This window comes from Ursus maritimus, unplaced genomic scaffold (genome assembly GCF_017311325.1).
Source record: "Ursus maritimus isolate PB19 unplaced genomic scaffold, ASM1731132v1 scaffold_25, whole genome shotgun sequence".
Lineage (NCBI taxonomy): Eukaryota > Metazoa > Chordata > Mammalia > Carnivora > Ursidae > Ursus > Ursus maritimus.
In genome coordinates, this window is record NW_024425008.1 from 38,672,963 (window position 1) to 38,700,549 (window position 27,587).

At 42.7% G+C, this 27,587-nt stretch overlaps 1 protein-coding gene across 1 annotated transcript in view; it reads right to left on the reverse strand.

Moving 5' to 3' along the window:
• DAAM1 (dishevelled associated activator of morphogenesis 1) overlaps positions 1-27,587 on the reverse strand; it is a 162,299-nt gene that overhangs the window by 19,330 nt on the left and 115,382 nt on the right. The window contains exons 6-19 of the mRNA XM_040641825.1: positions 26,937-27,270; positions 26,219-26,329; positions 25,996-26,099; positions 24,730-24,796; positions 24,407-24,524; positions 23,837-23,975; positions 23,495-23,553; positions 20,271-20,458; positions 19,432-19,731; positions 19,017-19,124; positions 11,411-11,517; positions 4,017-4,101; positions 3,782-3,801; positions 135-149 (exon numbers count right to left, since the gene is read on the reverse strand). Coding sequence (XP_040497759.1) covers positions 135-149; positions 3,782-3,801; positions 4,017-4,101; positions 11,411-11,517; positions 19,017-19,124; positions 19,432-19,731; positions 20,271-20,458; positions 23,495-23,553; positions 23,837-23,975; positions 24,407-24,524; positions 24,730-24,796; positions 25,996-26,099; positions 26,219-26,329; positions 26,937-27,270 — 1,755 coding nt within the window. The remainder of the gene's footprint in view (positions 1-134; positions 150-3,781; positions 3,802-4,016; positions 4,102-11,410; positions 11,518-19,016; positions 19,125-19,431; positions 19,732-20,270; positions 20,459-23,494; positions 23,554-23,836; positions 23,976-24,406; positions 24,525-24,729; positions 24,797-25,995; positions 26,100-26,218; positions 26,330-26,936; positions 27,271-27,587) is intronic.

The window sequence follows — 27,587 nt, forward strand, 5'->3', positions numbered from 1 at the left end:
TTTTTTGCTCCGTGTCGAGATGGATGAGAAGAACACAGTAGGATTTGGGTTTTGATTCCATATTTTATTTTGGCAGAAGAAATGAACATGGAATGCAGGAGAAATAGCAAGAATATTTAAAGTTGAAAAAGTACTCTGTGTCTGATTTCCTTTAAAGTTACTAAATCGAATTTAAATGAAAAAAAATAAAGTTACAAATATGTGTGTGTATATACACCACAGCCTTGTCCATGTGTGCTATTATCTGGATCAGATGCCCTTGGATATATACATTTTTTAATGACATTGACCCTCTGGACCCCAAGATGCTCCCCATAACTTGAAGCTGGCATTTGGACGGTTCATTTAGTAGGTTCCCAAAGTTTGTTGGATTTAGTGAAGGGACCTCAGAAAAGGCAGTCAGTCTGGGTGCCACCAGCAGGGAAAGAGGATTAGAACTACAGGTGAATGGTGCGCAGTGGGAAATATATTCCGGTCAGAGTGCTTGTCATGTGTCAGGGTCTGGAGTGGGTTGCACAGCATTTATGCAAGGAGAACAGCTGTAATGGCAGTGGGGGAGGGCAGCAGTGGTCAAGGGCAGGGAGAAGCAAGGACCTTATAAGAAGTTCAGTCTTTATTTTGAGGGCTCTGGGATAGAACTTAAAATCTTAAGTAGGGGAATGAATTTACATTTTAAGAAGAACACCATGCTCAGAGAATGGAGAAAGAATTAGAAAGGATCAAAAGTATTGGGGGGGGGGTTGTGATTACACTGTTGGTACAGTAATCCAGGTGAGAGAGGATGGTGGCCTGGATGGGGTAGTGGGCAGATTCTAGAGCTATTTAGGGGGTTGAATAGAACAGGCCTGACTTTTGATGGATGATGAATTATGGTAGAGGATCAAAAGGATGAGATCCAGGCTTCTGGCTTAGGTAACAATGTATACAGAGTGGAATAGGAAACCCAGGAAGAAATGGCTGGAGGAGAGTGGATGGGGAGAAAGTGAGTTTAGTGTCTGAAATACTGGCAAGAGTACCAAGTAGCGATTCCTTGTTGGCAGGTAGACAAATGGGTCTGACATCCTAGAGAGAGCCGTTTAGAAGACAAAGCACTGATACTGGTTGTAACATGCAAGGATGTAAGGTTAGGTAACCAGGGGAACCATCAAGAGAAACAAAGCAGGGCTGGAGAGAAGCCAGTGTTTGAGGAATGAGGACAAGAGGAGGAACCTTCAGAGGAGACAATGAAATGCCAAAGAAACACATTTCACCATGGGGCAAGTGGCCATTGGTGTCACATACCAGCAGCAAATCAAGGAAGATAAGGACTGCAAAGTGCCCCCTAGCTTTGGCAACAAGGAGGTGGTGAGTCCTTGGTGAGAACAGCTTTAGGGAGGTGAGGAAGAGTGAACAGGAGGTGAGTGTGGACAAGCTTTCAAGAACTCTGCTTGTATCAAAAAAGAGAGAGGCCAGTAGCTAGATGGGCATGTGTGGTATTTTTGTGGTGTTTTGTGAAATGGGGAGACTCGAACAAGTTAAGAGTCAAGAGGAAAAGGTGTAGGATCGAGAAGAGGGGGGCAGGGTGCTCTGATCCGGCTGGGTGTCTGAGCAGAAGGAAGGGCTAGGCCAGAGCAGAGGGCAGAGACACCCCTCTTTCCTGACGGGATGTAGTGGATGTGGATGCCAGTGGGTTCACTGGTCTGGTGGCCTGACAGATTTGAGGCACTGATGTTCCTGTGTTCAAATGGTGCCAGTGGACAGGATACGTGTCTTCTTGCTCTTCCTCAGTTCAGGGAGGAAGGTAATAAGGCAAGAGGAAGGGAGAAGGAAGAGAGAGAAAAAGACTTGTTTCTTCCCCTTACTTTGGATTTTTATCTACTGGGCAAGGAAATTCAGTTCTAGTCTTAGGGACTCCCCCTCCCCCCATGACACACGCACTGCTTTGTGTGTGCTAAGCCCACAGGCCCCTGTTCATGACAACACAATCACCAGCTCCCTTTTGTACAGAACGCTGTGAGAGGGACCTGCCAAGGCTCAGTCCTTCCCAGAGCAGAGTCAAAGGACGGTGTATGGATAGTTTTAAGAGAGGAATGAAGAGTTAGACAAACACCTGGGAATGAGGAGAAAGGTACACATTCCAAGAAAGAGGAGTGTATCAATCTTGTCTGAGTTCTGAGCTCAGCAGCTAAAAGCAGGAGACGAGGGAACGAATGTGGTTCAAACACAAATCATAACTAGGAGTAAAGAGAGGCTAGCTTCAGAGTTCATCTGGGAGAAGCGCTGTGTGGAGGAAGAGGAAGCAGAGGAAGAAGAGTAGAATAAGGAGGGAAGGGAAGAGTGTGGTAGACGACCAGAGGAGGACACACAGAATTATCAGGGCAGACCAGGTCAAAAGTATCCCACTTGGCCAGATTCTGTGTCAGTAGATCGATTTTCTTACTTGTATTTATTTGAAGTACATTCTATTTGCACTGTAAGCCCTTTTGGCAAGATCTTGAAATCCCTTCCCTCAAGGAGGAATTTTGCTGGATGCAATTTCACAGTAAACAGATCTTGTGGAATTTTAAACATACGACCTTGTCAATAGGGGCTGAAGGCCTAAGGACCAATGCAGCTTCCCGCCTAGTTCCTCCCTCTGTGAGAGCAGCTTCTGATGCAGGCAACCAGACTGCAGGGTCAGCTGGGGGCCAGAGAGGGGCAGAGGGGCAGTGGGCTGCACTTCTGGGCAGAGACTCTTGTTAGGACTGGTATACAGATGAAGAGGGAAGAGTGTGCAGAGAAGCTGCAAAATGCTCTAAAAGATTAATTTTTGGTTTAGGACTTCCATTTAAACTACTTGTACACAAAGTATCCTAACAGGTTTGGCTACACAGTCATTGACCATTGGTAACTAAGTCAAGCCTCAAAAAGGACAGCCTGACAACTTATTCCATTGCTAAGCGTGAGGGTTTCCCCAGGACGACTGCAGCTGCTGGATTCAGGGGGGCAGGTGCACTGAGGTGTGGTGACACCACACACATCACTCCTCCCTGCTCTGCCTGTGTCGGAGGAGGCCTTTTTGGACATCAGTGAGCACACTGTGGAAAATGCATAAACATACAGGCACTCCCCCCGAAGCAGCCACACCAGCCAAGATCACTGTTAACAATGCAAACGGCCTCCTTCTCTGCTTCTGGAGGCTGAGCTTGCCTGCAGCTGAGACCTCAAGTTCAGACGGCATCACAATCGCTGGCGCCCACAGTTGACCTGCAGTGGACCTGGCGCTGACAAACGTGGACCTCTAGATCCAAATCACTCAAAACCGGACTTCGTACCGAGGACAATGAGAAAGCAGACAGAACAGTCTTAGAGTGTGGAGACGGTCTCCTCGGAGCACCAAAAAATGTAGGGCCAGACCGAGAGACAGGTAATGATCCCTGAAACATCTGCTAGTTCAACGTTGTCATTTGGGGGACAACTGAACAAAGCTGCGGGGAAACACATAACAGAGTTGGAACGGTGCCACAAGACGTGTTAAAGGAATACAGCACGGAGAGAGGGTAAGTCACTCCACTCAGCTTGCCTGGCCTTGGTTCATATGAATTATTTCGACGTAGATGACAGAGCTAGGGGTTTAACAGTAAGTCCTGCGGCGTAGGAATGACGAGTCGAGGCCAAGACACAAACTACATTAGGGATTCAGTAATGAATCAGTTTACGTAGTAGTCTGTGATCTCACAGTACTAGTGAGATTCTCTATATTCCTGTCCAGCAGACTTCCCTGAAGCTAACGGGTTTGTATGACTTATGAAGGCATAATAACTGCGGCATGAGGGACAGAAGCTGGCATTGTGGGTCCCAGGCATCTGACAACTTTGTGACCTTCCTTTTCACCTAACATTTGGAGGAGAATGAGAGAATCAAGTTTCTTAAGAGAGCCACATTCAACCTTGGTTCAGAGATGAGGAAATCATCCACCAGCAACAACCAGATTTTCTCACTATCCCACTCCCTGCTGACAGCCAGCTGTCCCTTGTGCTCTAAGTCTGGCGACTCACCTGTTCCAACATGTCCTTGGGCAGATCCTCTTGCTCGTCCATTGTCAGAATTGCCCGCTTGATTTCATCATTGGACAATTTCAACCTGGATGAAGAATATTTTATTTTGTTAACAATATTGGCTTGAGTATTAAAATTTAATGCAAGATAATTCATTCTGCTACTCCAGCTGCTGATTTTCAAGAATTGTTTTTCTCAAAATCTCTTAGTGAAAGCTTATTTCCTGACAATATTGCACCTAAAAATAGTATTTTGAAACGGCTTTAACATTCTTTCAGAACTCCGTAATGCTCTGCTGACACAGAGAACAAAGCTGTTATGTTCTATTGTTTAGTTTCCTTAAGTAAGGGATTGGAGGATGAGAAATAGGGAAAACACCTATACGCACAGTTTCCTTTACTATATAGTATCCATGAATTGTAGACGAGAAAAACTAAAGTCTTTTTTTTAAAGATTTTTAAGATTTATTTATTTTGAGAGAGAGTGCACGAGTGTGCAAGCAGAGGCGCAGAGAGGGAGGGAGAGAGAATTTCAAGCAGTCTCCACGTGCAGTGCAGAGTCCGACCTCACAATCCTGAGATCATGACCTGAGCCAAAGTCAGGAGTAGGATGCTTAACTGACTGAGCCACCCGGCACCTCCAAAAAACTAAATTCTGAACTTGATTATTCATCAGGAGTGTTTAAAGTTTGCTTTCAGATTAAAAACAGATTTTAAAAAGATTGAAATCTGTTATTATTAAACAGTAGAATAGTTAATACACAGAATAAAATGCATAACGCACTTCATGGTTGAAGAGTTTGCACATATATTACTTCGTTAGAGGTTTAAAATAACTGTGATGGTCATTTTTTTTTTTAATGGAGGGAGAAACTGAGGCTCAGAATGGCTAAGTGATTTGCCCAAGGTCAAACATACGGAAAACGACAGTATCTAACACAAACATGAAACTCTTGATTCCTAACACCAAATTCCTTTCACAAATCTGCTTATCTAGTTGATATCTTCTAGGGAAGAATTTAAGCAAAACCACAAATCCATTTTCTGTTTACCATAAATTTATATGATTTACTAATTTAATTAAGGATTTATGTCTTGATTACGTCCGCACAACAAAGTATGGACTATAAAGAAGAGTCACTAAAACATACTTGCAAAAATGTGTTTTTATTAGACACAACCAATAGTCTGAAGCAGGGGGAGAAGTCTTCATCACATTATTAGCTAGAACAACAGAGTCACTCTTCTATTTGTTAAGCATTAGGTCCAGACTTACTTTTAAAAAATCTTACTTCCTTATTAAACTACCACTAAAGTGGCATATTAACCTTATTTGGTAGGTTCTAGTCTAGGATCTTCAAGAAAAGTCACATGAGGCCCAGAGATAAAGACATGACGCACAAATACGGAGCAAGCCGTACAGCCTTCGCGGGCAACATTTGAAGGCGGGGGCTTTGGCATCAGGCTGGGCCCTAGTCCTGGCTGACAATGCCCGGCTGGTGGCACCTTGGATGAAGTTTTTCTTAAGCCTTGGTTTTCCCATCTACAGAGTGGAATAAAGCATTTAGCCCTCTGCCTGGCCACGGATAAGGCTCACTAAACCATAGGTATTACTCTACAACAGACTTTTCTGCACCGGGGACAAGAAGCAGTACTTTTAGTAACCTGAACACACTCAGTTCCGTGATTGTTACACCGCATTTAGCAGGGTTACCACGAACACGTCCCAAAGCACTCTCACAACCATTATTTCACCAGTTTCCTCCCTGTACACAACATCCATTAGGCCCAGTATTAAACAAGAATTAGAAGACAGGGTTCTTGTTTTAAAGGTGGTTATCGTGTTTGGGAGAATCAAAGGATAAGCTGAAACACTCATGCTCTCCAGAAAAACGAGAGGGCAGCCTGAGCGTAGGGGTGGACACAAATGTCACAAGAGGAGAGAACCCTGGGGGAGAGCCGGACAGCATGCACCCTGCTCTGGACAACTCGGGCTTGTCCTTTTCTCTAGATTTTGACATGATCTTGTTAAAACCAGCCATCTTGCTATTTACGCTGAATGTTGTTTCATGTGCCAGTAAGTAGGACATGGAAGGAACAAATTTGTGAATCGTATCGTACTAGTAGCATTCTCTTTTATCTCATGTTTTCAAATCCAAATACAGCATTGTAGGCGGTATATGAAATTGTCCCCCTCCCCCCCCCATTTTTTAGAGAGGGAGAGAGAGGAGAACATGTGCACTGATCGGTACAGCGCTAGAACTCAGGACCCTGAGATCAAGAGTCGGACACTTAACCCACTGAGCCACCCAGGCGCCCCCAAATTGCTCATGTTCTAAAACGAGACTCATCCTATCACCTAGTCTGAGGTACGGTGCCAGCGTAATTTCCTGGACCTGCACAGACTTCCGATTGTTATTGTCACTCTTGGGACAATCAACACCCCACAAACATTTTCACCAGAACATCATGATGGAAAACCCCCAAACTTAACTGGAACAGTTTAGCCAAGTTGGCATGGGTAAGACAGATGATAGGCTAAAAACTGTCTCCTGGCATCACTCTACCGGCTCTGGGTCGCCCTCAATTCCAGGACACTAAAGGCTTTGAGTCAGTTAAGAACAAACACCACAGTTCAGCCACGCAGTGCCAAGGAAGAGGAACATTAAGGAAGGTTGAAACTGCCACTAATGAAAACCAACTGGCTGTGGAAACATCTATAGTCATCCTGAGAAAAGCTCCACTTGTAAGAAAAAAATAAATGAGTTCTGTGTCCTTTTCACACTGAGTTGAAGAAACTACTTTACGGTGTGGTTCTGCTGAGTCCTTCTGTTTTGCATTTAAAAGAAAAGGAGTTGAAAATCGGAGTGAGAACAATACTTGAAGTATCAGATTTGCATTTCATTAGCTCCCCATATGGAGTGCAGAACTTTTGCTTTTGAAATTGTATATATTTATGCTTCTCAACCCCCAGAGGCTGTCTGGACTAAACACTAGTTCTAATACATAACAATTTTGGTTTCTCTTTATGTGTCCCACAAAGAGACTGGAGACTTTAATGGGTAGTACTTAAGAAAATCTACCTGTCACCGTACTGCCTTGCACGTGGCCTGCTGGAGCAGACAAAGAAACTGTACCCTGGGGGAAAGAGGAGAAGGGCACTCCGCCCTCTGGGACGGTTCCGTAGGTTGCCGAGTTCTTAGTATCGTCTGTCATCCACCGAATGAGTCGCTAATCTCTGTAATTTAAGGACCCTACCAGTTCTAACGTTTTAATTGCTTTTAAAGCTTGGCAGTGTTCTGGTGTGCTGGAGGGTGGCAACTTCTGAGACATCCACTTCAACTTTCTTTACAAGGCAGGAAGCAAACCGGCCATTTAAAAAACAGTATTTAAGTCTACCTTGCTCCACTCAAGTATTTCAAAAATTTGCCAAGAGAATTGGAACATCCAGGCATAATTAAAATCAGTTAGGGATGGACGGCTCGATCAGCCTTAGCTCTGCTTCAGTGGATGTAAGCCAAATCCCCCCACTTTAAAGTAGCTTTTTGTGGTTTACTGCACCCTGGCTGCCATGGTAAGTGAGCATCTGGAAAAAAAGGACGGCAGAACACTTCATAAAAGTGTATTTTAGGTGGGTTCATTTTGCAGTATAAACCAGCTTCCAAGTTTCTTTTTTTGGGGGGGAGGGAGAGGCCTGTTTTAGGGACTAAAGCAGAGTCAATTTTAAATTGCCACATGTCGCCTGTCTATACCCAATAAGTTGTTGCTCACTCTGCCTGGGGCCTGAGGGGGGGGGTTCTTAGTTTGAGGAACATCATGTCCACTCCACTCTCAAGTCTGTGACAGGCAGGGTCCCTCGTGGCCTGGAGCTTCTGTTTCAAACTCACACCTGCCAGGCAGTCTCTTTTCAGGAGCTGCAAATGATTCTGGTCACTTAGCCAGCAAGTTCCACTTATGGAGCCTGCACGTCCCTCCCCTGCTTGGCTTGTGGGACAGGAAGGGCTTTGCTTCCGACTCCCTTCTCTGCTCCTGGCAAGGCTGTGGCAGGTGCTCTTAGCAAAGGGTCCGCTAACTTTTTCAGTGTGGAGTAAGAACCAGCTTTTAAGGATAACCAAACACTACAGACATATGTGCTCATTAAGATACCCCCATGGAATACACCACAGGCTTATACTGTGGGGGAATCTGGAGAGAACACTATGTTGCTGGGAATTAAATTCCTAGTAAGCAAGGTAAGAAACAGAGGGTCACCATGAAATAAGCAGAAAAGCAGACAGACAGTAAGTGTGGAGAGGAAGGAAATCTTGACGTTCACTTGGAAACATTCCTATTCATTGTCCCCATGCACAACACCGGTGTCCAAGTCCTGCTGAGGGTTGTGTCTCTCTCAATTCTGTCTCTCGTCAGGTCTCACCTGGACATAAGGAAGAGCCTCCTATCTAACGGCTGCTCTCACTGCCAGCTCGTGACTCCTTCCAACCTATCCTGCAAACCCTAGAGAGCAGACTTCAAACAACTTGTACCAATTCCTGATCCCATGGGCACGAGCACAGGCCACTAACTGAGCAATGACCACATGCAGGTCCCTGCAGCTGCTTCACACGAACTGCGTCTGACATTCCCAACACTGAGAGAGCCCACTAGAAGACCAGTCCACTCATCTCCATTTTACAGATGAGGAGGGTATGGCTTGACTCTGGCTGAGCGGTGCCCTCACTAAGGCACCAGTCATGGCTCCCAGGCACTCTTGCCCAGTCTCATTCTTTATGACTGATCATCGCTAAAATTGTGGGGCTCTCCTTACTAGCTGTGCGCCGACCCCTCGCGTGCCTTGGCTTCCGTGGCATGCCTCTTTGGAACTGCCTCCCGTCCCCCTGCCAAGTACCTGTTATCGCTCTTTGAGGCCCCCTTTCTCTGTTGAGCCCTGTTGGTGTCCTCACTTGGCTGAGCTCCTGGCTCCTTCCGGTCAGATCAGTCTAGGCCTGAGCTGTTCACAAGCCACCTCGCCTGTGCCATTTCTCTTCTCCAGTGAGCCACGAGCCTACAAAGGCAGCTGTGCTACCCCGAGTCATGGTCTGCTCTGCGGCACCCTGCACAGTGCCAGGCAAATGAATGCTCCAAAGTGGTAGCTCTAAGAAAAAAGCATCGTACACACTTTCATAGATTTCTTCCTTCCTTCTAGCCCATAGCTCCTTTCATGTGTGGTAATGCATTGCCAACAAAGAGGGGAGAATGAAAGCAAGGTGAACTGCTGACCGGATAAACAACCAAATATAACCCTAATTAAAACTAAATCCGCTTCACTTCTGTTACCCTTACCACATAGCACATTACAGGTCAGTCCTGTGCTTTCCTGACAAGAGTACAACTATTGATCATGGAGCAGAAAAGCCATGTAGGGCTGAATCCTCTGTGGGAAAGAAAGTTTTAGAACCTGATCCATAAGGTCTAATTACTGTAAGGTCAACTGGGACTCAAAATTACCTTATGTACAATATGCTCTTTAATTATGCTCATTACAATAACACTCATTCGTTAAATTGGATTTTAATAGACAATTTAACAGATACAAGGCAATTTCTCAAAATTACCTTCCAGAGAGTTTAGATACACTCAAGTTCTAAGTCACCTTAGGCTCTGACACTTCTGAGGTAACAAGGAAATTACACACTACAAATATGAAATACTTCCTTCAATAATGAGATGGGAAATTTGCCAGAAACAGCTGTAACCTTATCTATAAGTAGTGTTACTGTTATTACCCTCATTGACATCTCATGCTGAGAATAATCTGTCTATGAGGAACTAGGTCACAGATTTTACTGCAATAAGCACTTAAGCACTGCAGAAATGCAGAGTGAGAGCTCCTTTTGTCAAGCTGTTTAAAAGTGTTCCTCAAGACTGCAAAAGCACAAAATAGGCAGAAAGTCTAGACTTTAGGGAAAAAAAAAACTTCTCCCAAATTTTCATTTAATGTCACTATTAAGAATGTGACTTGTAAAAAGAAATTATAACAAAATGAATTGTACATACTATAGAAGAAAAATAAGTAGACCTTCAGATTATTTCATTGGTATCTTCCTGAGCATGTGTTCAGGGAATAAAAATGGGGCTAAGGACAGGGCCTGGCCATTTACATAGCTTCCAGCCAGAGGCAGAAATGAAATGCTAAAAGGATGGTTCATGTTACCTTACTGGTTATATTAAAATTCAGGGATCTCACTAAGCTTCAGTTTCTCTTTTACTAAAAGAAACATTTGCTCCCTAGAGTAATATATATCTGGCTAATAATCAAGCTCCATGCGATAAACCAAGCAGCAGCACTTTGTGTTAAAAGAAACTCACTGTGAGACCATCTAAAAAATAAAGACTGCCGGGGCGCCTGGGTGGCTCAGTGGGTTAGGTGTCTGACTCTTGATTGCAGCTCAGGTCATGATCTCAAGGTCGTGGGATCGAGCCCCATGTCGGGCTCAGGGCTCAGCGCAGTCTGCCTGAGATTCTCTCCCTCTGCCCCTCACCCTGCTTGTGCTCTCTGAATAAATAAAAAACAAAAACGGCCACTTTCCCTCTTTACTCTCCCTGAAAGCGAAGCCACCTTACATCAGCTTTAATACCTATACAACTTTCTTTCCAGAACGTGACCAATGGGGCTTATGCTTAACGACCCCAAATTCAGGATCTTCATTAGGTATCTTTGCCTGACATAAAAGCCCTTTTAGATAAAAGATGAGACACAGAAAAACTACTTGAAATGCCCAGGACGACCTGACACAGTGCCTGAAGCCATGAGTAGATTCCAGCCTCCCAAATTTCCTTTCTTCTTTTCAAGTTCCAAGGCCGTGATGGTTCACTAATTATGAGAAAGATTTCTGAACAGGGCTGAAATGGATAAATTAGCATTTCACTGGGGTTTGAGATTTACATATCTCTTTAGTCATAAAAATGTTCAAAAAGAGCATGAAATCATAAACTTGAAGTATAAAAAGGTGACACAGAAAAGCAAAATGAAACAAAGAGCTTTCATCATTGCTGCTGATTCTGGGACAGTGTTACTCAACAGTCAAAATATCTCTAAAGCCAGGAAATATAAATAAAGGTAAAGTCCATTTTACAGGCTCTCTGGAAAAATAAACAAAAACAAACATTGACTTGGGACGTTCCGCTCTTTAACTTCAGGAGTCTGTGGAAATTAAACTCTAAGAAAGGAAGCATCTAGCTCGGACCCATTCCACTCAGGGAAAGTAAGGGCCATGAGTTCTCCTCACCTTAGAAGAGAATCCAAAGAACGGAATCTCAGCAGAGTCCGATTAAAAGAACAAGTACAAACATGTGGTTTGGAGCCACAGGAGAGAAAAGTTGGTCCTACCAGAAATATTTATTCAACATCAACAATACCTCGATAGAAGGATGTTGCAATTCTGAGCTCTCCGACCATCAATCACTGAAAGCTCTTTGACTTTAAGTTTGGAACTCAGTGTGTCATCAATGGCATCTGCTTCTTTCTATAAAGAGCATGAAAGAAATCCATCAAAGTCAAACAGGGACATTCTGACTTCAGACACACACTCTTCCTTTATATTTTCTGTTTACGTACACACACACGCACGCACGCATGCACGCACACACATACACACACAGGCGAAGCTGAGATGGTGAGGGAGGGAGCACAGGGAGGTGGTGGAATTGAAACGAAGGGCTAAAATCGAGTTGACAAAGGGAAATAGTAAGAAAAGCTGACCACCCACATTGGAAAAAGCAGTTTTCGAAGAACAAAGTGCATCTCTAAGTTGAAGATGCTAAGCGTGCATAAATTATCAGTGAGTGGTGCCCTCCTTTTGTCCCCCAAATCCCTATGGATAGCAGACAGAAGAACTGTCACTATGAATCAAGCTCGGCTGAGGCTTGCCATGGCCAGTCCCGGCCTTTGCAGAGCCCGTTCACTCCAGAACCATTTGCATCCTGAGCACTCAAAAAGCTGAACAATAAATCCTCCCAAACGTCCTCATGTGCAACAGGAAGCTCCCAAGCCCAGATGGTACCTTTCATCACCCTGGAGTCTGATGGATAACAGACAGGGGGCAGTTCAAGGCATTAGTTCAATTACTTGAATTAACAACAAAACACTACTTTGCATACTCTGCTGCTATACAAAAAGCTATAAGCAATGATGGCCAGTCATAATTTATGGTGGAAGAGGCAAAAAACCAATTATATATAAAATACTATTTGAGTAAACTGGGCACCAAGGTGAAAATACAGACTAACCTGATAGATAGCAAGTTTAATTTTATCAGAGGTCAGAATCAATTTAAAAAATGGATCATGGCATTTTTAAAATGTAAGAAAACGAAAGAGCTCTGGAACTGTGTAGCAGTTTCGGAAAACAAAGACAATATGGAGTTATAGTAAGAGGCACCATGTGATCAGGCAGACCTCTAAATATCTGGTCAGAGTTGAAACCCAACGCGGAATTACCTAAGCACTGCGTTACACTATCTGAAAAAAAAAATTGAATAACCAAGACATTTTGAGCTTACAGTGAGCCAAGAAGTTATAGTAAGCAAGGTTTACGTAGTTGCTTACTTACCTGCTTGGAGTTACTGTTCACAAAGAAATCCTACCGCCATGGCAGAGGCATGGAAAAGGCAAATCAGACACACGCAGTTCAGAAATCACAGCAACAAGTGCAAGAAAGTCAAAGCAGTCAAGGAACTCAGTGACACAGGGTAAGAGAGGATTTATGCCCCAAGGACCAGCAATGAGAGTTGATGAAGATGGGAGAGGCTGGCTGAAGATACAATGAAGAGCACGAAACTAAGCATTCTGGGGAGAGAGAGATGACATGTGCTGTACACAATTTTCAACAGGGGCAAATCAACTTCAGAGAAGAAAGGACTTAGAACACCCCAGAAAGACCCAAGTTGGGAGAGGAAAAAATTCTCTTTGAAAGAAAAATGGGCTCCATTTATTCAACATGACGGTTTTCATTTGAAGCAGAAAAACATCAATTCCATCAACTTGAGCAAACTACTCCCATGGTCATGTCTACCAGCAAAATATGCTTTTTTGGGGAGGGGGTTGAAATAATCTCCCGTCTTCTTGTGCCGTAAGGAAGGATTAAGAAAATTCAAAAGACAAGTTCAACAATATAGGTCAATAATATTAATCCTCAGTATCCCCTGAGAGTCTAAACAATGCCTGGTGGCACTGTGGGTAGGTATGAGGAAAGAGACAATGTGCAATTAAGAGACAATAAATGATCATGTTGGTGCAGCCCCTTGGTGGCCCTGTCCCAGCTGCCTGAGGGCTGTTCAAGTACGCACAGTCAGCAGCCCCTTCCTGAAATACTCCAGACAAAGAGGAAGAAGTAAGTGACATGTGAAGAGAAAGTTACAGCTTTCCTTACATATTTTTGCCATGCTGGAATGAGTAGCTTTGGTGTGCAAAACACACCCCAGCTTTCAGGCCAACGGCTTGCACAACCAGCAGTTGCTCAGCAGAGTCCCGAAGGCCTCATTGGCCCTAGCAGCACTGCCAATGCCAATTTTATACAGATGAGCTGTTCCACATCATTCTTCCAGTGGGAAACAAAACGTGTCCCTCTTTTCTCCACCCATACAAGGAGGGATTGGTTTTCTAGAATGGCACTTAAAAATGAGCTGATAACCACAAGAAACCGTTCTTCTTCTCTGATGCCATGGTTTTCTTTTGTCCTGGTTGTAACTACCAGGTTTTCCACTCTGAAACTCCTTAGGACTCTAGCCCTGTGAAAGCAGTTTCTCCTTCCAAGGGCAGAAAAAAACTATGGTGACGTGAATTTCATGTGGTCATTTTATCCTACTGTTCTCTCTTAAAGAGCCAAGTTGCTAGTTGAATTTAGAGCCAGCTCTTACTGTCTGGCCTTCAAAGAAGAAACTTCTATGAAGTTCTCTAGCAACTTACGCTCCATAAGTTCCCACTGTCAGAAAATTAGGACTTCTGACCTTTACCGTAGTGGGCTATGGAATCAGGCAACTATCATTTACTCGGTGTGAGGCTTGCAGCTCAGTCTTACTATCTGCAAAATGGAATTCACAACTGGATTATTGTGATGCTTAAACATGATTCATGTAAAGCACTCTGTACAGTACCTGACACGTATTTATGAGCTCAATACTTGGAAGCTATCATACAATACAATGATCTTTCAAACTGATGATCAAGACCATTTTTTTCTCCTGTTGCTCTTTTTCACGGAGCTGAAGGACACTGGTCAAGATCTCCCATTTGTTACCAGCAGCAGCGTAAGTGTATCTAAGTAATGTATCTTATCTTTCCAGAGGTGAGGATGAGGAATGCCATGGGAAAGTTCAGTTAATTGTTAGCCTTAAGATTTCCCTTCTTCAGGGGTCCTTTAACCAACATATATTAAATTAAACTAAATCACAAAGCTTATTAGATGGGGGTGTTAAAAATAATGATGCTTCCAGGCCTCATTCAAATAAGTTACCATTCTTTTTGAAACTTTAAATCACTCACTAATTGGTTTGGGCCAAGCACCGCAGGATCACCTATATTCTACCTAACAGGATGTCTGATTTTTTCAGATGATTTTTGGTGTAGGGCCTTGGTAAATAGAAAGTTAGGACTTGCATTTTCAGGAACCAATGCTGATAGATTCTTAGAGATAAGGTTCTGCAATGACATAATGATTCAACACTTCACAAATAATAATCTTTACCTGAATGGTTCTTAATCTTTTTGAGGTTGAGGTCCCTTTGTAAATCTGATAAAAGCTAGGGATCCCTCTAGAAAATGCATACTATTCACATAAATACATACTATTTATACAAAACCTTGCCTTTAATTAACTCTTACCATGGAGTCAATTACAAAACCTCTACCTTATACTTTGGTTTAAGAAAAACCATCACTCAAAATTTTCTCTTCTTTCTTCATGTGCCATGGCTAAGGGCCAAGATTATTGAAATAAATATCCTAATTCATAATTTTTCAACTGTGAAATCTAGATCTACAGAATAATGAAAATGTAAAAATAAGAAAGAAAAATTATTTGGACCGTTTATATTAAAACAAAACAAAACAATCAGAAGGTAGCATTGAATGTTCCAAATGGGAGCCCAAGAATGACTTGTCTATTACATATTAGCAGGAGAGGTCAGATTCCGGAGCTTGGGATAACAGTTATCCTTTTTCCCTAAATCAGGGCAGAGAGGCTTTCAAATGTTATATTATATGCTGATAAAGAAGGAGTGTCCTCAGGCAAAGAACTGGGAGAAGGAATGGAGATATGAGCTGTTAATTTATTGCTACAAAGATATGACTCCCTTTAGGTAAATGGGAAATTCATTTTCCTCTACCCAACTGCATGGATAGGGAGAATGAATTCATAACATCTCAACATTTCCCACAAAACCAAAATGAATATTGTTTAACTGAAACAGTACTACTATGCAATGCACATTATGTATTAAAATAAGTCTTTTGTGGCTGACCTGGAAATCACACATAATATAGTTTCAACAACAAAGAGAGGTTCTGAGATTCAAGAAATTGACTTTCAAATGAACTTCTGGAATGTAAGCAGGGGAATAACTGCACGCTATTAAATTCCATTTCATGTGGCACATAAGCTTACATAATCAGCTCTGCACACCTTTGCTATCCACACTGAGAAAAAAAAATCCTGAATAGAAATGTTCTTATTCTTAAAACTGGAATTACAGAAAATCCTCTACAAAGCCTGACTTTCACCATGAATGAGACCACCGCGTAAGAACAAAGCAAACCTGAGACCTTATGCCACTTTGTAACCTGGCTGTGCCACCTGTTCAGACACTGAATATACTCTAAGCCATGTTTCTATTATCAATGAGGTAGGAATAAAACCTCATAGAGCTAGTGTGAGGGTTAAATGAAAAAGTAAGTATGAGAGCGCCTTGAGAATTAAATTTTGGGGTTGATGAGATTGGGACTGTGCATTTTGTACTCAGCACCAAAAATGTAATAGATACTTGATATTATCATTTTTTAGTCTATATCATGGTTGTTTGCAGATTGCTGTCCTCTCTTTTATACTGCCAAGTTACACTGTAAGCCTGGGTAACAGTTTAATACATTTGCAAACTTTGAAGTATTTCATATACAAAGCGGACATTATAAATATCTGTTTTGATTTTAATGCTGAAATATTTCTCAGATCAGGCGTATTTTGTGTATATGTACATATTTATATAAAATCTCTCCTAAATATCATTAATCAGTGTTCACCTAAATTATACTAATCTCATACCTGAGATTTTGTTCAAAATCTTACTCTGTGTCGTGTTCTTGTTACAGGCATGCAGGTAATGGTATTCGTGTGTTCTTCTGCCTCTCTCAGAAACTAACTTGTTCAAACAACTGGCTGAAGTTCAGATCGTCTAACAAGGGTTTTATAACTGGAGGGAAGAAAGAGGAGATGCCATAGAAAAAAAATAGGCTCCCAGTATTCATTTGGGAGTGGAAAAGAGAGCAGTTCAAGTGTGATGATAATTACACAGTGCATTGCCAGGGTTAAAACGAAAACGCACGGGTCTTAGACGTTGCCATTAGATAGGAGCCTAGGGAACACTCAATGACAGGCACCCCATTTCCTTTACTCTGTCCTACATATTCCTACTAGAATCTCTGCACCTTTAGATTTTTTGGGTCTCTCAACATTCAATAAACTCAATAAAACAGCTCAAAGTACCTTCATTTGGGAAATATATCTATGGTTTAAAAATCTCATCTCAAATTGCTGCACCAAGAGGGGAAACATACTTCAATTAAGCTGAGCCAAGTGTGTTGAAATTTTTTTTTCCAGAAAGTGCTATCAAAAATGTCACAAATGATTCTACTTACCCGTCTACTTAGTGTTAAGTACAACTGAAATGTTCTGGTCTATACTGACTGGAATGACTACTGATTACTTAAACAGCGATTGGTTGCTAGGAGACAATTACCCAACTGCTAGGCTTTCTGCAACCCTGTCTGCCAGAGCTCTTGAGGACTGTCCACATATTCGTCCCAGAGCACTTTGGCAGCATCCTTCTGCACCTTCTGCTGAAAGCCTGTTAATTACGACTCTTGTAAACTTGGGTCTTTTAGCCACCTGCCTTCATAATAAATGCAGCCTACATGCTCAGACTGGAATAGCCTCATTTGGAATAACTGCTGTTCTCCCTTCAATTCGCTTTTCTGAATTCTCAAACCTTCCCCTTAGGCAACCAGAAATGGACCAGTATTAGTGACTAAAACTGAAATCGGAAATCAATGGGATGTGTAGTGAGGTCAGAAGATCATTTGAATCTACTAGGAAATTTGCTACAATGTCCTACAACTTCATGCCAAGGCCCAGAGAACACCTTCCTGGGTAGCAGAGAGGGACAGAGAGAGGAGGCCCATTTCAGCCAATCGGGAATGAGGCTGATCCAAGCCCCTGCCATATGAGGGCCTTAAAACATACCCTTTGTTTGTCCGTTGGATAAAGTGTCTTGCTTTCTACTGGACATGTCTTTCCTTCTTCTTCTTTGTTTTCCTTTATTCTGTGCATACCACTGCTTCATACTCATGGGGGAGGGAGGGAGGTCCCAGCTAAGGGCTCCTGTTTTAGGGTCATGCTACCATAGCAGACAGCCACCTGCATTTTTGTGCTTTACTAACATAGGCATAAAATGCACTGCAGAGAAGCCTTCCCTCTTGGTGAAATATTCTGGCTAAAAGGCATACACTACCTTTTCTTTTCAATTTCGGATGCACCAAAGGTTCTGAAATAAAAACCTGTTAGCTTTTGCTTCTCCCCAGCCTCGGTCCATCTTCTCCCTGGTGCTTGCTCGTTCTGTTCTCAGGCACTCTTTCTTGGGGACCAGGCCCAGCCTAAGCAGACTAGGAAGTGTGCAGCTCATCTGAGGATACCCACCCCCCACCTCCCCCCCGGCATGAGTCATGCAGGCATGAAAGGCCTCCCAGCAAAGCCCAAGGAAAGCCCCTGTGCAGATGCCTGGCATCCACGAGTTCCTAGTAAGGCCTGCTCCGCTCTCCGCAGCAACTCTTCAGTCACGCTGAAGGATCTTTCTGCTCACACTCCAGGACACAATGCTGTCCTTCCCAGGTGTCTGACTGACTGGGACCCTACTCCACCTTCTCCTTGTTCTTCTGAAATTCTCTGTACCCAGCCACCTTGCTGTGACCTCTTCTGGTCCAGTGTTAGGAAGATCTACTAAGATGTCCTCTGCAGGAGTAAGAGGTCCCACCCAGATGTGACTGGGGCTTACAGCGTAACGTTCACTACCTGACCACATCAGCACGGAGGACCAGAAACCCTCAAGTTTCACTAGTATTCTCACTAGTATCACAAATGCTTCGCTCATGTTTCAGAAGCTTCTCTGGTCCTCTCTGTATCGGTGCCTTCCACCAACCTGTTTTGCCTTCCCAGCCCCATTTCGAAGTCTACCATGGTCATGACACACAGTCAAAACTCCTCTCTGGGGTTCTAGCTAGCTGCTCAATTACAGTTATTTACAAATGTCTGCACTTCAAAAGGCTCCATCTACTTCAGGGCAGTCCACTTCTGATAATAACCATTTGATATATATATTTAAAAGCCAGATAAACTAAAATGGCTTGAGAAACAAATCCCGTGAGGGGACAGTACAAGTTAGGAAGCTCTCCTAGTACTATTTTCTCCCAGTGACCCATCTGGACTAAGCACAAGTGGTACTAATAATATACAGAACTCCTTCCATCCATGGAGATCCAGTCTTGAACACACACCAGGGTATGAGCTGCCACGCATTCACACACATAACGACGGGCACCTAGACACACGTGGACACGCACACACCACGCTGGTGGGCAGGCTCCATCAACAGCCTAGAACTAAGATGCCTATCACATCATGGGGTGGCAGATGACTCAGGGACCGTGCACAAGGACGTGATTTTTTTACTCTTTTAGCATCTTGGAGAGCACATGTTACCTGCTGTCTTTGGTAAGCAGAGAAAGTTCTTTCCAAGTCTTCAAGATCTAGAATTTTGAAGACTTTTGTATCATCAATTTCAGTCCATACTGTTCCTTCCAGTTTATTCTGCAAACAACAATAAGTGCTAGAGTTTACAGTTATATACAAAAAGAACAGACGTGGTTATTTATTTTTTTTCCTCAAAGTGCTGCTGTCCCCAGTTTTTCATTCTACCAGATGCTCAAAGTGCGCTGGCTTCAAACAACATGTCATTTATCTCAGCTTTCTCATGTAAATATCTGAGCTAGTGAGAACCTGAGTCCATACCAGAAAATGGAATCATTTAACAGCCAGGGCTGTTTCCCTTGTCAGTGACAACATAGTGAGCTGCTAATGCTCTCCATTAGAGGGAAAATGAGAACAAATGGCTTACCTCGGGCAGCTTAGACCAGTTGAAGGATTTCAGGGCATTGGTGGGCTGGGGAATGTTTTTCTTCTTGAGCGCCAGACCCAGTGGAGCTCCGGGAGGCGGCATGATGCCCCCTAAGGGAGGCGGCCCTGGGGGAGGAGGAGGGCCGCCTGGAGGAAGGGGAGGAGGCGGAGGAGGAAGCATTCCACCTGGCAGGGGTGGAGGTGGTGGCGGCGGAAGGAGGGACCCCGGTACAGAGGAAGGAAAGGGCCCCCCTGGGGCTCCAGGGGAGGGTCCACCTGGGATTGAAGCACAGACAGCTCTCTGAAAAGGTAAAAAAAAAAATAGGACAAGAGAAGGTCAGTGGAAGAAGTCAAGTCTTCGGATGATTCTGAGAGTCTGAAACTTTGCCTAAAATATATGTTATAGAGAAATTCACATTTCTGAGAAGATAAAGGGGCAGTAAATCAAATGGACTTTAGGGTCTTCATGGACGACTGAATCCGCCCTTTGTATTTGGCACCTCAGTGCTTACTTGTAAAGCACTCATTCATTCACATTATCTCTCACTTCTTGTAACACCATGGTCTGGCTTTCACAAAACCAGTTTTCATTTTCAGAAGTCAATGTGACTGGCTTTGCTCTGACGGGAGGATCTGTATTAAACACGCACACCCCGACACGGCCTCCGCTGCCTAGCCCACATGATAGTGGAGGGAGTGACTCTTACAACCGCTGTGATAAATCATGAGGCTTTATTCTCCCAGGCAGAAGCCGTCTGCCAAGGTGAGGGGCTCCAGGGAGAGTGAGGCCTCGGCAGCTGCCCAGGAACGGAAGACCCGGCCCGTGGCCCCGGCCCTCACCCTGCTGAGCTCGTGGAGCTGTGCCGTGAGATCCGCCACCTGCTGCTTGACTTGCTTATGCTCGCTGGTCTCCTTTTCGAGTTTCTCCTTCATTTTATTTAAGGTCTGCATCATCTCTTCCTTCTCTTGGGTTTTGGCGTCACATTCGCGCTCCTTCTTTTCCAGTTTCTGTTGTAACTCATTGTGCTCTACACAAGAAAACAACGGGACATGAAAACAGGGGACTCTTCCAAGCTGAAGCGCTTTCTCTAAACAGAAAATTGGCTGAGGATGATTGTGAGGCTCTTTATTCGGTAAATATTATTCCTCCGCTCCCTCAAAGGGAGCGACTTGCGGGCTCGGTGGTGTTCGTGCTTGGAGGGGTCCTTAGATGAACAATGTTATTAGCTACATTTTGTAAAATACAGAAGAGACCCTGAAGTCACAGTGCAGAAGATGGACACAAGTGTGAGCACCTATTTGTGGGGAGAATGGTGCCTGTGGTATTTACTTCAGGATCCTGTCATAAAAATGGCCCTTTACCCACTCTAGGGAAAACGAGTATTAAAAGGGCCTCTTTTCACAAATTAGAAATGAGAACCAGAGAAGCCATTGTTTATTAGCTAGGTTGCTGGCTCGCGTCCAACGAGCACAGGGCTGAAAGGGAGGATCTTGCTCTGTGAGATGCTGATGCCAGACCGCATCTGTCCCAACACGGACGGAGTCCCCTCTCCCATTCTCCTCTCAGAAGGCTACTTGGACTTGAAGTATTTCATGCTTCTGACAAATAATTCTTAAAACTTGTGAAAGCAAATGTTATCATCTTAGCATTAAAAACCCTAAGGGCAGAGCACAAGAATCATCATAATCTGGGGAGAAAAATATTAGCTCTCCACTGTAGTTTTACTGATTTTCCCAATCCTGCCCTAATGGAACAAGGCATCCAATTTAGCCTAATGCTTATTTACATTGCCAATATGCCTGCTGATTGCAGCCCTCACAGGAGTGAGGGGCTTTGAGAAAGAGGACTAATGAAGTTTAGGCTGCAGATTTTTATTTCAAATACTTGGCCCCAATTCTTACTCTTTTTATTTAGTAAACCCACTAGAGATATAATCTACTGGGGCAGAGCTACAAAGAATTGGTCTCTCTTTCTGAATCTGATAACACATTTAAATTTTTGCTTTCTCCATCTCTTACTTTGAATCCCCCCAAATCAGTTCACAGAGAAGAGTTCAAGCCACTAAAAGCCTTGAGGTTAGGATAACGACCAACCCACTTCTACCACTCTGCAAATGCGTCCCTGACTTCTTCAGAGATGTGTCCAAAAATGACCTCACTGCACCCCATTTTCCTTCTTCTATCTCCACTTCATTCCTCTTCCACAATTGTAAGGCTCGCCCCTTATCACTGGTCATGAAGCTCTGACAAATCCAGCTGTGCCTCAGAACCACCTGAGAGATTTTAACATTCTGGGAGTCTGTTCTATGGGTCAGGAGGACAGGGCTTAGGAATTTGTTTTCAAATGCCCCTTAGATGATTCTGATGTAACACCAGGTCTGTGAAGCTGCTGCCGAAAGGATTCTCTCCACAGTGGACATCCATTTATCTCCACCTTTCAGGTCCAAAGAACTTCCCATCTCCTCACAGCCTCCACCCTCTGATTCATCAACGTGTGACCTCTTTAATAGAGCCTTGCTACTTGAAGCTTTCGGAAAAGAATTAATTTTATCTACAGTATCTCCTTTCTTATACACCCCCGTGACCTCACTGACCTTGGCCATTATCTCTAGTACCACCTCAGCCGCCTAAATCCTACCCCAGTCCCTAACATTTACTGTGCAACCGTATGTGCCAGGCACTATGGTAGAGTCTTTACATTAGTTTTGTCATTTAATCTCTGCAAGAACCCTGTGAGTTGGGTGTAATCTGCATCTTACAGAGGAGGAGCGTGGAGAAGAGGACATGACTGCCTACACAGGGAGTCACCTGTGTAGTGCTCCCAGAGCCCAGGACAGTGCCTGACACACACAGGCATTAGACAAGCATCCACTGAACAAATGACTGAATGACTCCAAAGCTCCCATCCTATGAACTGTCCTCAGTTTATACCCCTGAATCCCCATGCTCTAGAGTGTACCCCTAAAGTACTACCCGACCATTTTCTCTTCGTTATAATCTCTCTTTACCCCAACCTTTTAGTCAGTGTTTCTCTTCCTTCTATAGCAGTTTCTAGAACCTATTAATAAAAAGGTATGTGGCAACCTCACTTATGTGAGAGCACTCTGAATTCATGTGGGGAACCTGTAACATAAGCGTACTTCACATTTGGTATTTTCTGCTATCAGTGGTGGCCCTGCTTTTCTGCTCAACAGAAAAGGACAAATGTGATGAGGGAAAAGGAAATACTTTGGCATCTCTTGAACCCTCTTTTCAACACACTAAATATCGGGGTGAGTGCTATTGTGTTTCATTGGCTGTGGCTAAATAACTTGGACAAGGAAAAGGAAGTCAATTAACCAGCATAGTGAAAGAGCAGAGGCCAGGAATAGGACTGTTTTTACAAAACGGCGAACTTTAGTTGCTAGTATTTTGAAGGAAGTGGGGCAACTTATGTCCATTCTCTGAGTGGTTGGCACAGTAATGGGCACAAATGACCCTCCCGGCATTTGATGCTGAGAGTTAATACCAAAGGCATATTCAAATACTCACCAAGAGCTGGTCTATGAATATCTCATAATGTATATATCTACAATGGTCAGTGATTTTCTACATGATTTTTCTTTTTATAACTGGTGCCAAATTAAGGTCATGTGGTGAATGGGGCTGCTGAAACCAAGCGGCCTGGGTTCTAAAATTCTGGGTCATCCCTGGTTTTCTTTATTACATTTCTTAAAACCTAGTGTGACTTAACAGTTATGGGGTGGGGGGAGGTCTGGAAGGAGTAGTAGTTAGGAAAATTTGAATCAATGTATACCAAACAGCAAATGCTACAATCTCTTCTCAAAAAATTTACATAATTATAATAAAAGGATAAAATATTTGGCAATCAGCGTGACAACTAAAATAGCTCGATTCAAGAGAAAACAGGGCAAAAATACCCTAAAGACATAGAAAAGGAAAGACTGTTTGATGCACTAAAGACAGTAAGAAGTATCAGCGCAAATTTCTAAAATATACAGAGAGCAGAGTTGCCCAATAACCAGTAATACAGCCTCTTTTCTTGTCGGGGCCTCATTATTTACCTTTTCTCATCTTTTCTGCTTGTTCTTTCCACTGTTTAACTTCATTTTCATTAACCAACCTGTATAATAGTTAAAGGAGTATTCATTACAAAAAACGTAAAAGGCCCACTGGCAAAATGCATGCTCTCTAGGTACAAAAATAGTCCACTGCACAGAAAACCCTCGGTATGCTTGAAACCCATTTAAACCCGGATGTTACTCAGATATATTACATATGTATATATAGGAACTCATATTTGACATCTAGAACATTTCAGTTCTCCCAGCTATTTTAAAGTAGGATAAAAATAAATGTCTTACATGGTGACTATTATCTCATAGACCAAAAAATAAGACACTTACATTCGTACGACATTCTTAATGTTAAAGTTTTCCAAAGGTGTGGTGTCGGGGTCCTGTCCTTTGTCATTCTGAATAACTATTTGCTGTATAATTCTATCTAGTAGTAGCCAGTACTGAACGGTGTTGCCACTTCTCTTGTCTAAAAAAGAAAAGAATGGTGGAAAAATACTTCAAGTTGTTTCTAAACTAGGATGAATATTTTTCAATAGTGGTCACCCTCCAGAGCCACAGAACCAGACATGTTTACAACATCTGCACAAACACTTCCAAAGTTTCTGGAATTCTGACATGCAATGATCACTTACGTGATTGAGAGGCACTTTCTACCCCTTTCGAAATGTGTTGCAAGGCATATATTTATTTTTAAAATCAAAGTAGGTTATAATTCAATTCAGTTTTGGAATGTCACAATACCCCTTGAGCTGTGTGGAGACACTTTGGACTGTCACAAAACTAAGGTTTGGAATCCCTGGTGTGCACCCAACCTAATCAGCACTGCTCAGAAGGCAAAGCCCTTTGGATGACATCCAAACATTCAAAAACACACATGTAAGTCACAAGCACACTCACAAGGCATTTGGAGGCAGTGGTGCAGGATGGACATGAAGTGAGGGTAAGCTTCACTATGGGTCAGCCTCTTCCTGGTCAGCTCAAACATCTGAGTCGCACTTTTTGTGTCTATGTGAACCTATTCCATAAGAAAAAGAAATCTAAGTCAAATACCCAAAATCCTCAATACCTGCAATGCAAGGTAAGCAAATCCAAAGGAAACAAAGCTAATCCTGCCACTTAGATAGCAGGTTATACCTAGTCCATGCCAACTCGACACTCGTTACAACAGGGAAATTCCATGAGTTGATGAGTTAAACCCGAATAACTGTGATGATACCTACCAGTTCAAATCTTTTGGCAAATTCTAGTTCATCTTCATTTCGGAGCATTTCAAAAAAATCTAAATGCCTGAAATCCAATAAAAGAGAAGCTATTAAAAGTAGAACATCTTATAAACACAAGCACGTGGGAATCAGGACATTAATACTAAGGCCTTTCTTGTATATTCAGAGATTTTTCTAAAAGAAATAAGACGACAAAATTTGAATGCCTTTGCTTAACTATGTTCTAAGGAAAAAGACATACTCTGACTGAAATGAGATCACAATAAGAGACAAACTTAAAAGCCTGGATGCCTAGTACATAGCACACAATTAATAAATATTTGTCAAATTCAAAAACAATCAAGTCCAGATTCTGCTCACAGACTCCCTTTATGGAAAAAACAAGCCCCTATATCTACATTTGCCTGACTGATGAACTAAGGCCACAAAAGAAATATTCATGCCATTCACTTATTCATTCAAGTATTTATTGAACCCCTACTACGTATTCTAGACACGGGATGGTAAGTTCTATGAAGACAAATACATCAGCGTAAAGGGAAAAGAGAATGATGGGAGGTGAGGTGAGTTGTGTACACACACTGGCTGGAAAAGTTCTCTATGAAGGGAAGACGGGAATAAGCAATTTGGACATCTGTGGGAAGATCTTTTAATGCTAAGAAAATAGCAAGTGCAAAGGCCCTGAGGCAAGAGTATTTTGACATGTTCACAGACCGCCAAGGAGAAGAGCATGTCAGAGTGCATGAATGAGGGAGAAGAGCGGTACAAGGAAAGATCTGAAAGCTAGTGGATATCTTAGAAATAGTAAAATGATTATAAGCAAGAGCAAATGAATAAGAATGAAAATTCACATTCACAGAATGCCTATCAAAGGTGCCAAGTGATTCCATGTTTTATAGTCAATCTTCAAATAACAGCCCATAAAAGAAAGTGGTCGTCATTATCATCATTGTTATCATTATTTCTTGGGGGAAAAAAAAAACAGTAAGATTCAGAAAAATTGACTAACTTGACCAGAATACATAGCAAGTTAAGAGGTAGGACAAGGACGTCGATTCAGTCTGATGCCACAACCCGCATCAAGTTCTCTGTACAATGTGCTGCTCCTTTCACCGACAAAGTCTTAATATAAAAGCACCATTTGCTGAACTAATAATATTCAGGGGCCAGCTCCTTATGGTACAGAAAGGTCACATGCAATTCACAGGCACTACGTACACGGAGAAAGCATGAACTATCTCAGATGACAACAGTCTGACTTACCTATCTAATGTTGAATTTTCATGTTCCCTTAATTTATCTATTACAGGCTGAATTCCTAACATCAGAAATTCATAGCGAAGATGAAGTCTAAAGTCCAAACTTTCCTGAAAGTGAAAGGGTGATAAAATACATATTTATGCTTTTTGGACTACATAGAAGTCTTCTTTAAAAAGATTATTCTTTAATGATACATGTTTTCAAGAGTAGTACAGAAGGTTCTTACCACTCCTGCGCCTTGGCTTAGCACTGCATTGATGAAGGACATGATGGCAGTCTTGAGACTCACTTCATCTCGATACCGCCCTGTGCTTTTATCCAAGTCATTAATTAACGTCTACCAAGGATACAAACATAAAAACAAAGGACTGAATCATCACTAATCTTATACTCATTTTATTAATTTTTATACTCAGAAGTAAACTTTTTAAATCTTATGTTTAGTCAGAACTACATGGATCCATAGAAAGCCACCTTTTATTTCTCTTAAAATTACTTCAAAAAATTCTACTTTCAAAATTCCTACATCACCTATGTTCATTTATACATGTATATAAAGTACAAAAGACTGTGCTTTATTGACCTGGCTTGCTTTTTATATTTGGGTATAAATATGGTGACATAATCTCACTGTTCATACTGATACTAAATCAAGAATGGTAACCTGTAAAATTTTCAGGGAACACTGCATTTAGTGGACTCAAAAGATATGTGCTCTATCATGTGCAGGAAGCAGGGCCACATTTTCAAGTTCAGTAAATCTAAAATCCCAGGTTGATCAACTATGGAAAGCATATTTTATTCTGGTACTAAAACCCAAGAGGAAGGAAATACTTGAAGAGTCATCACCACAGAGGGAAATCTCAAGTTATGTTCCCCCTTTGGGGCCAGGAAAGCACCTGTCAGAAGGGGTAGATGAGAAAGTGAAGAGCGAGCGTGCCCACCTGAAATCGGGTTCTTTCGCTGGCGTACTTCTGGTAGTGCAGCATGGCCTGTAGAACCTTCTTGTGGCCCCCAGGAACCAGACACACGGCGCCCAAGATTTCCAGTACGGCCACCTTCGTTTTAATGTTCTCTGTGCTCAGACTCTGAGCAATCACATTAATACTCTCAGAGTGAGCTAGGACGTGAGCCCGACCTTGAGAGTTGTTCATTAGTGCCTTTATACAGCCAATGAGAGAGGTATGTATTCGAGACTCTGAGGTCTCGTAGTCCATGGTCTTTAGAAAGTTGAGAATACATGACAGGCCATCCAAGTCAATGAATCTGGTTACAAACCTGGTAGGAGAAGAAGGTTAAAATAGATCAGACTTAGGTCTCTTTGGAATTCTCTAACAGCCCTTAATGGATAAGTTTTGCAGGAGCAGGAGAAAGGAAGATGTATTTCCTGAAGTACCAAAGACCTACGTGGATGAAGTCTTCTTAATTCCTGACCTCTTCCTCGGCACAAACCCAATGGTCAGGTCTACCAGAAATGTGAAATTATCTCTATGAGATAAACAAATCTCAACCAATACAAAGAACCAATGAACAGATCACACAACCGCAGTAAATCAGGAACAAGAAGACACACAGAATATGTGTCTTAAGCTAAA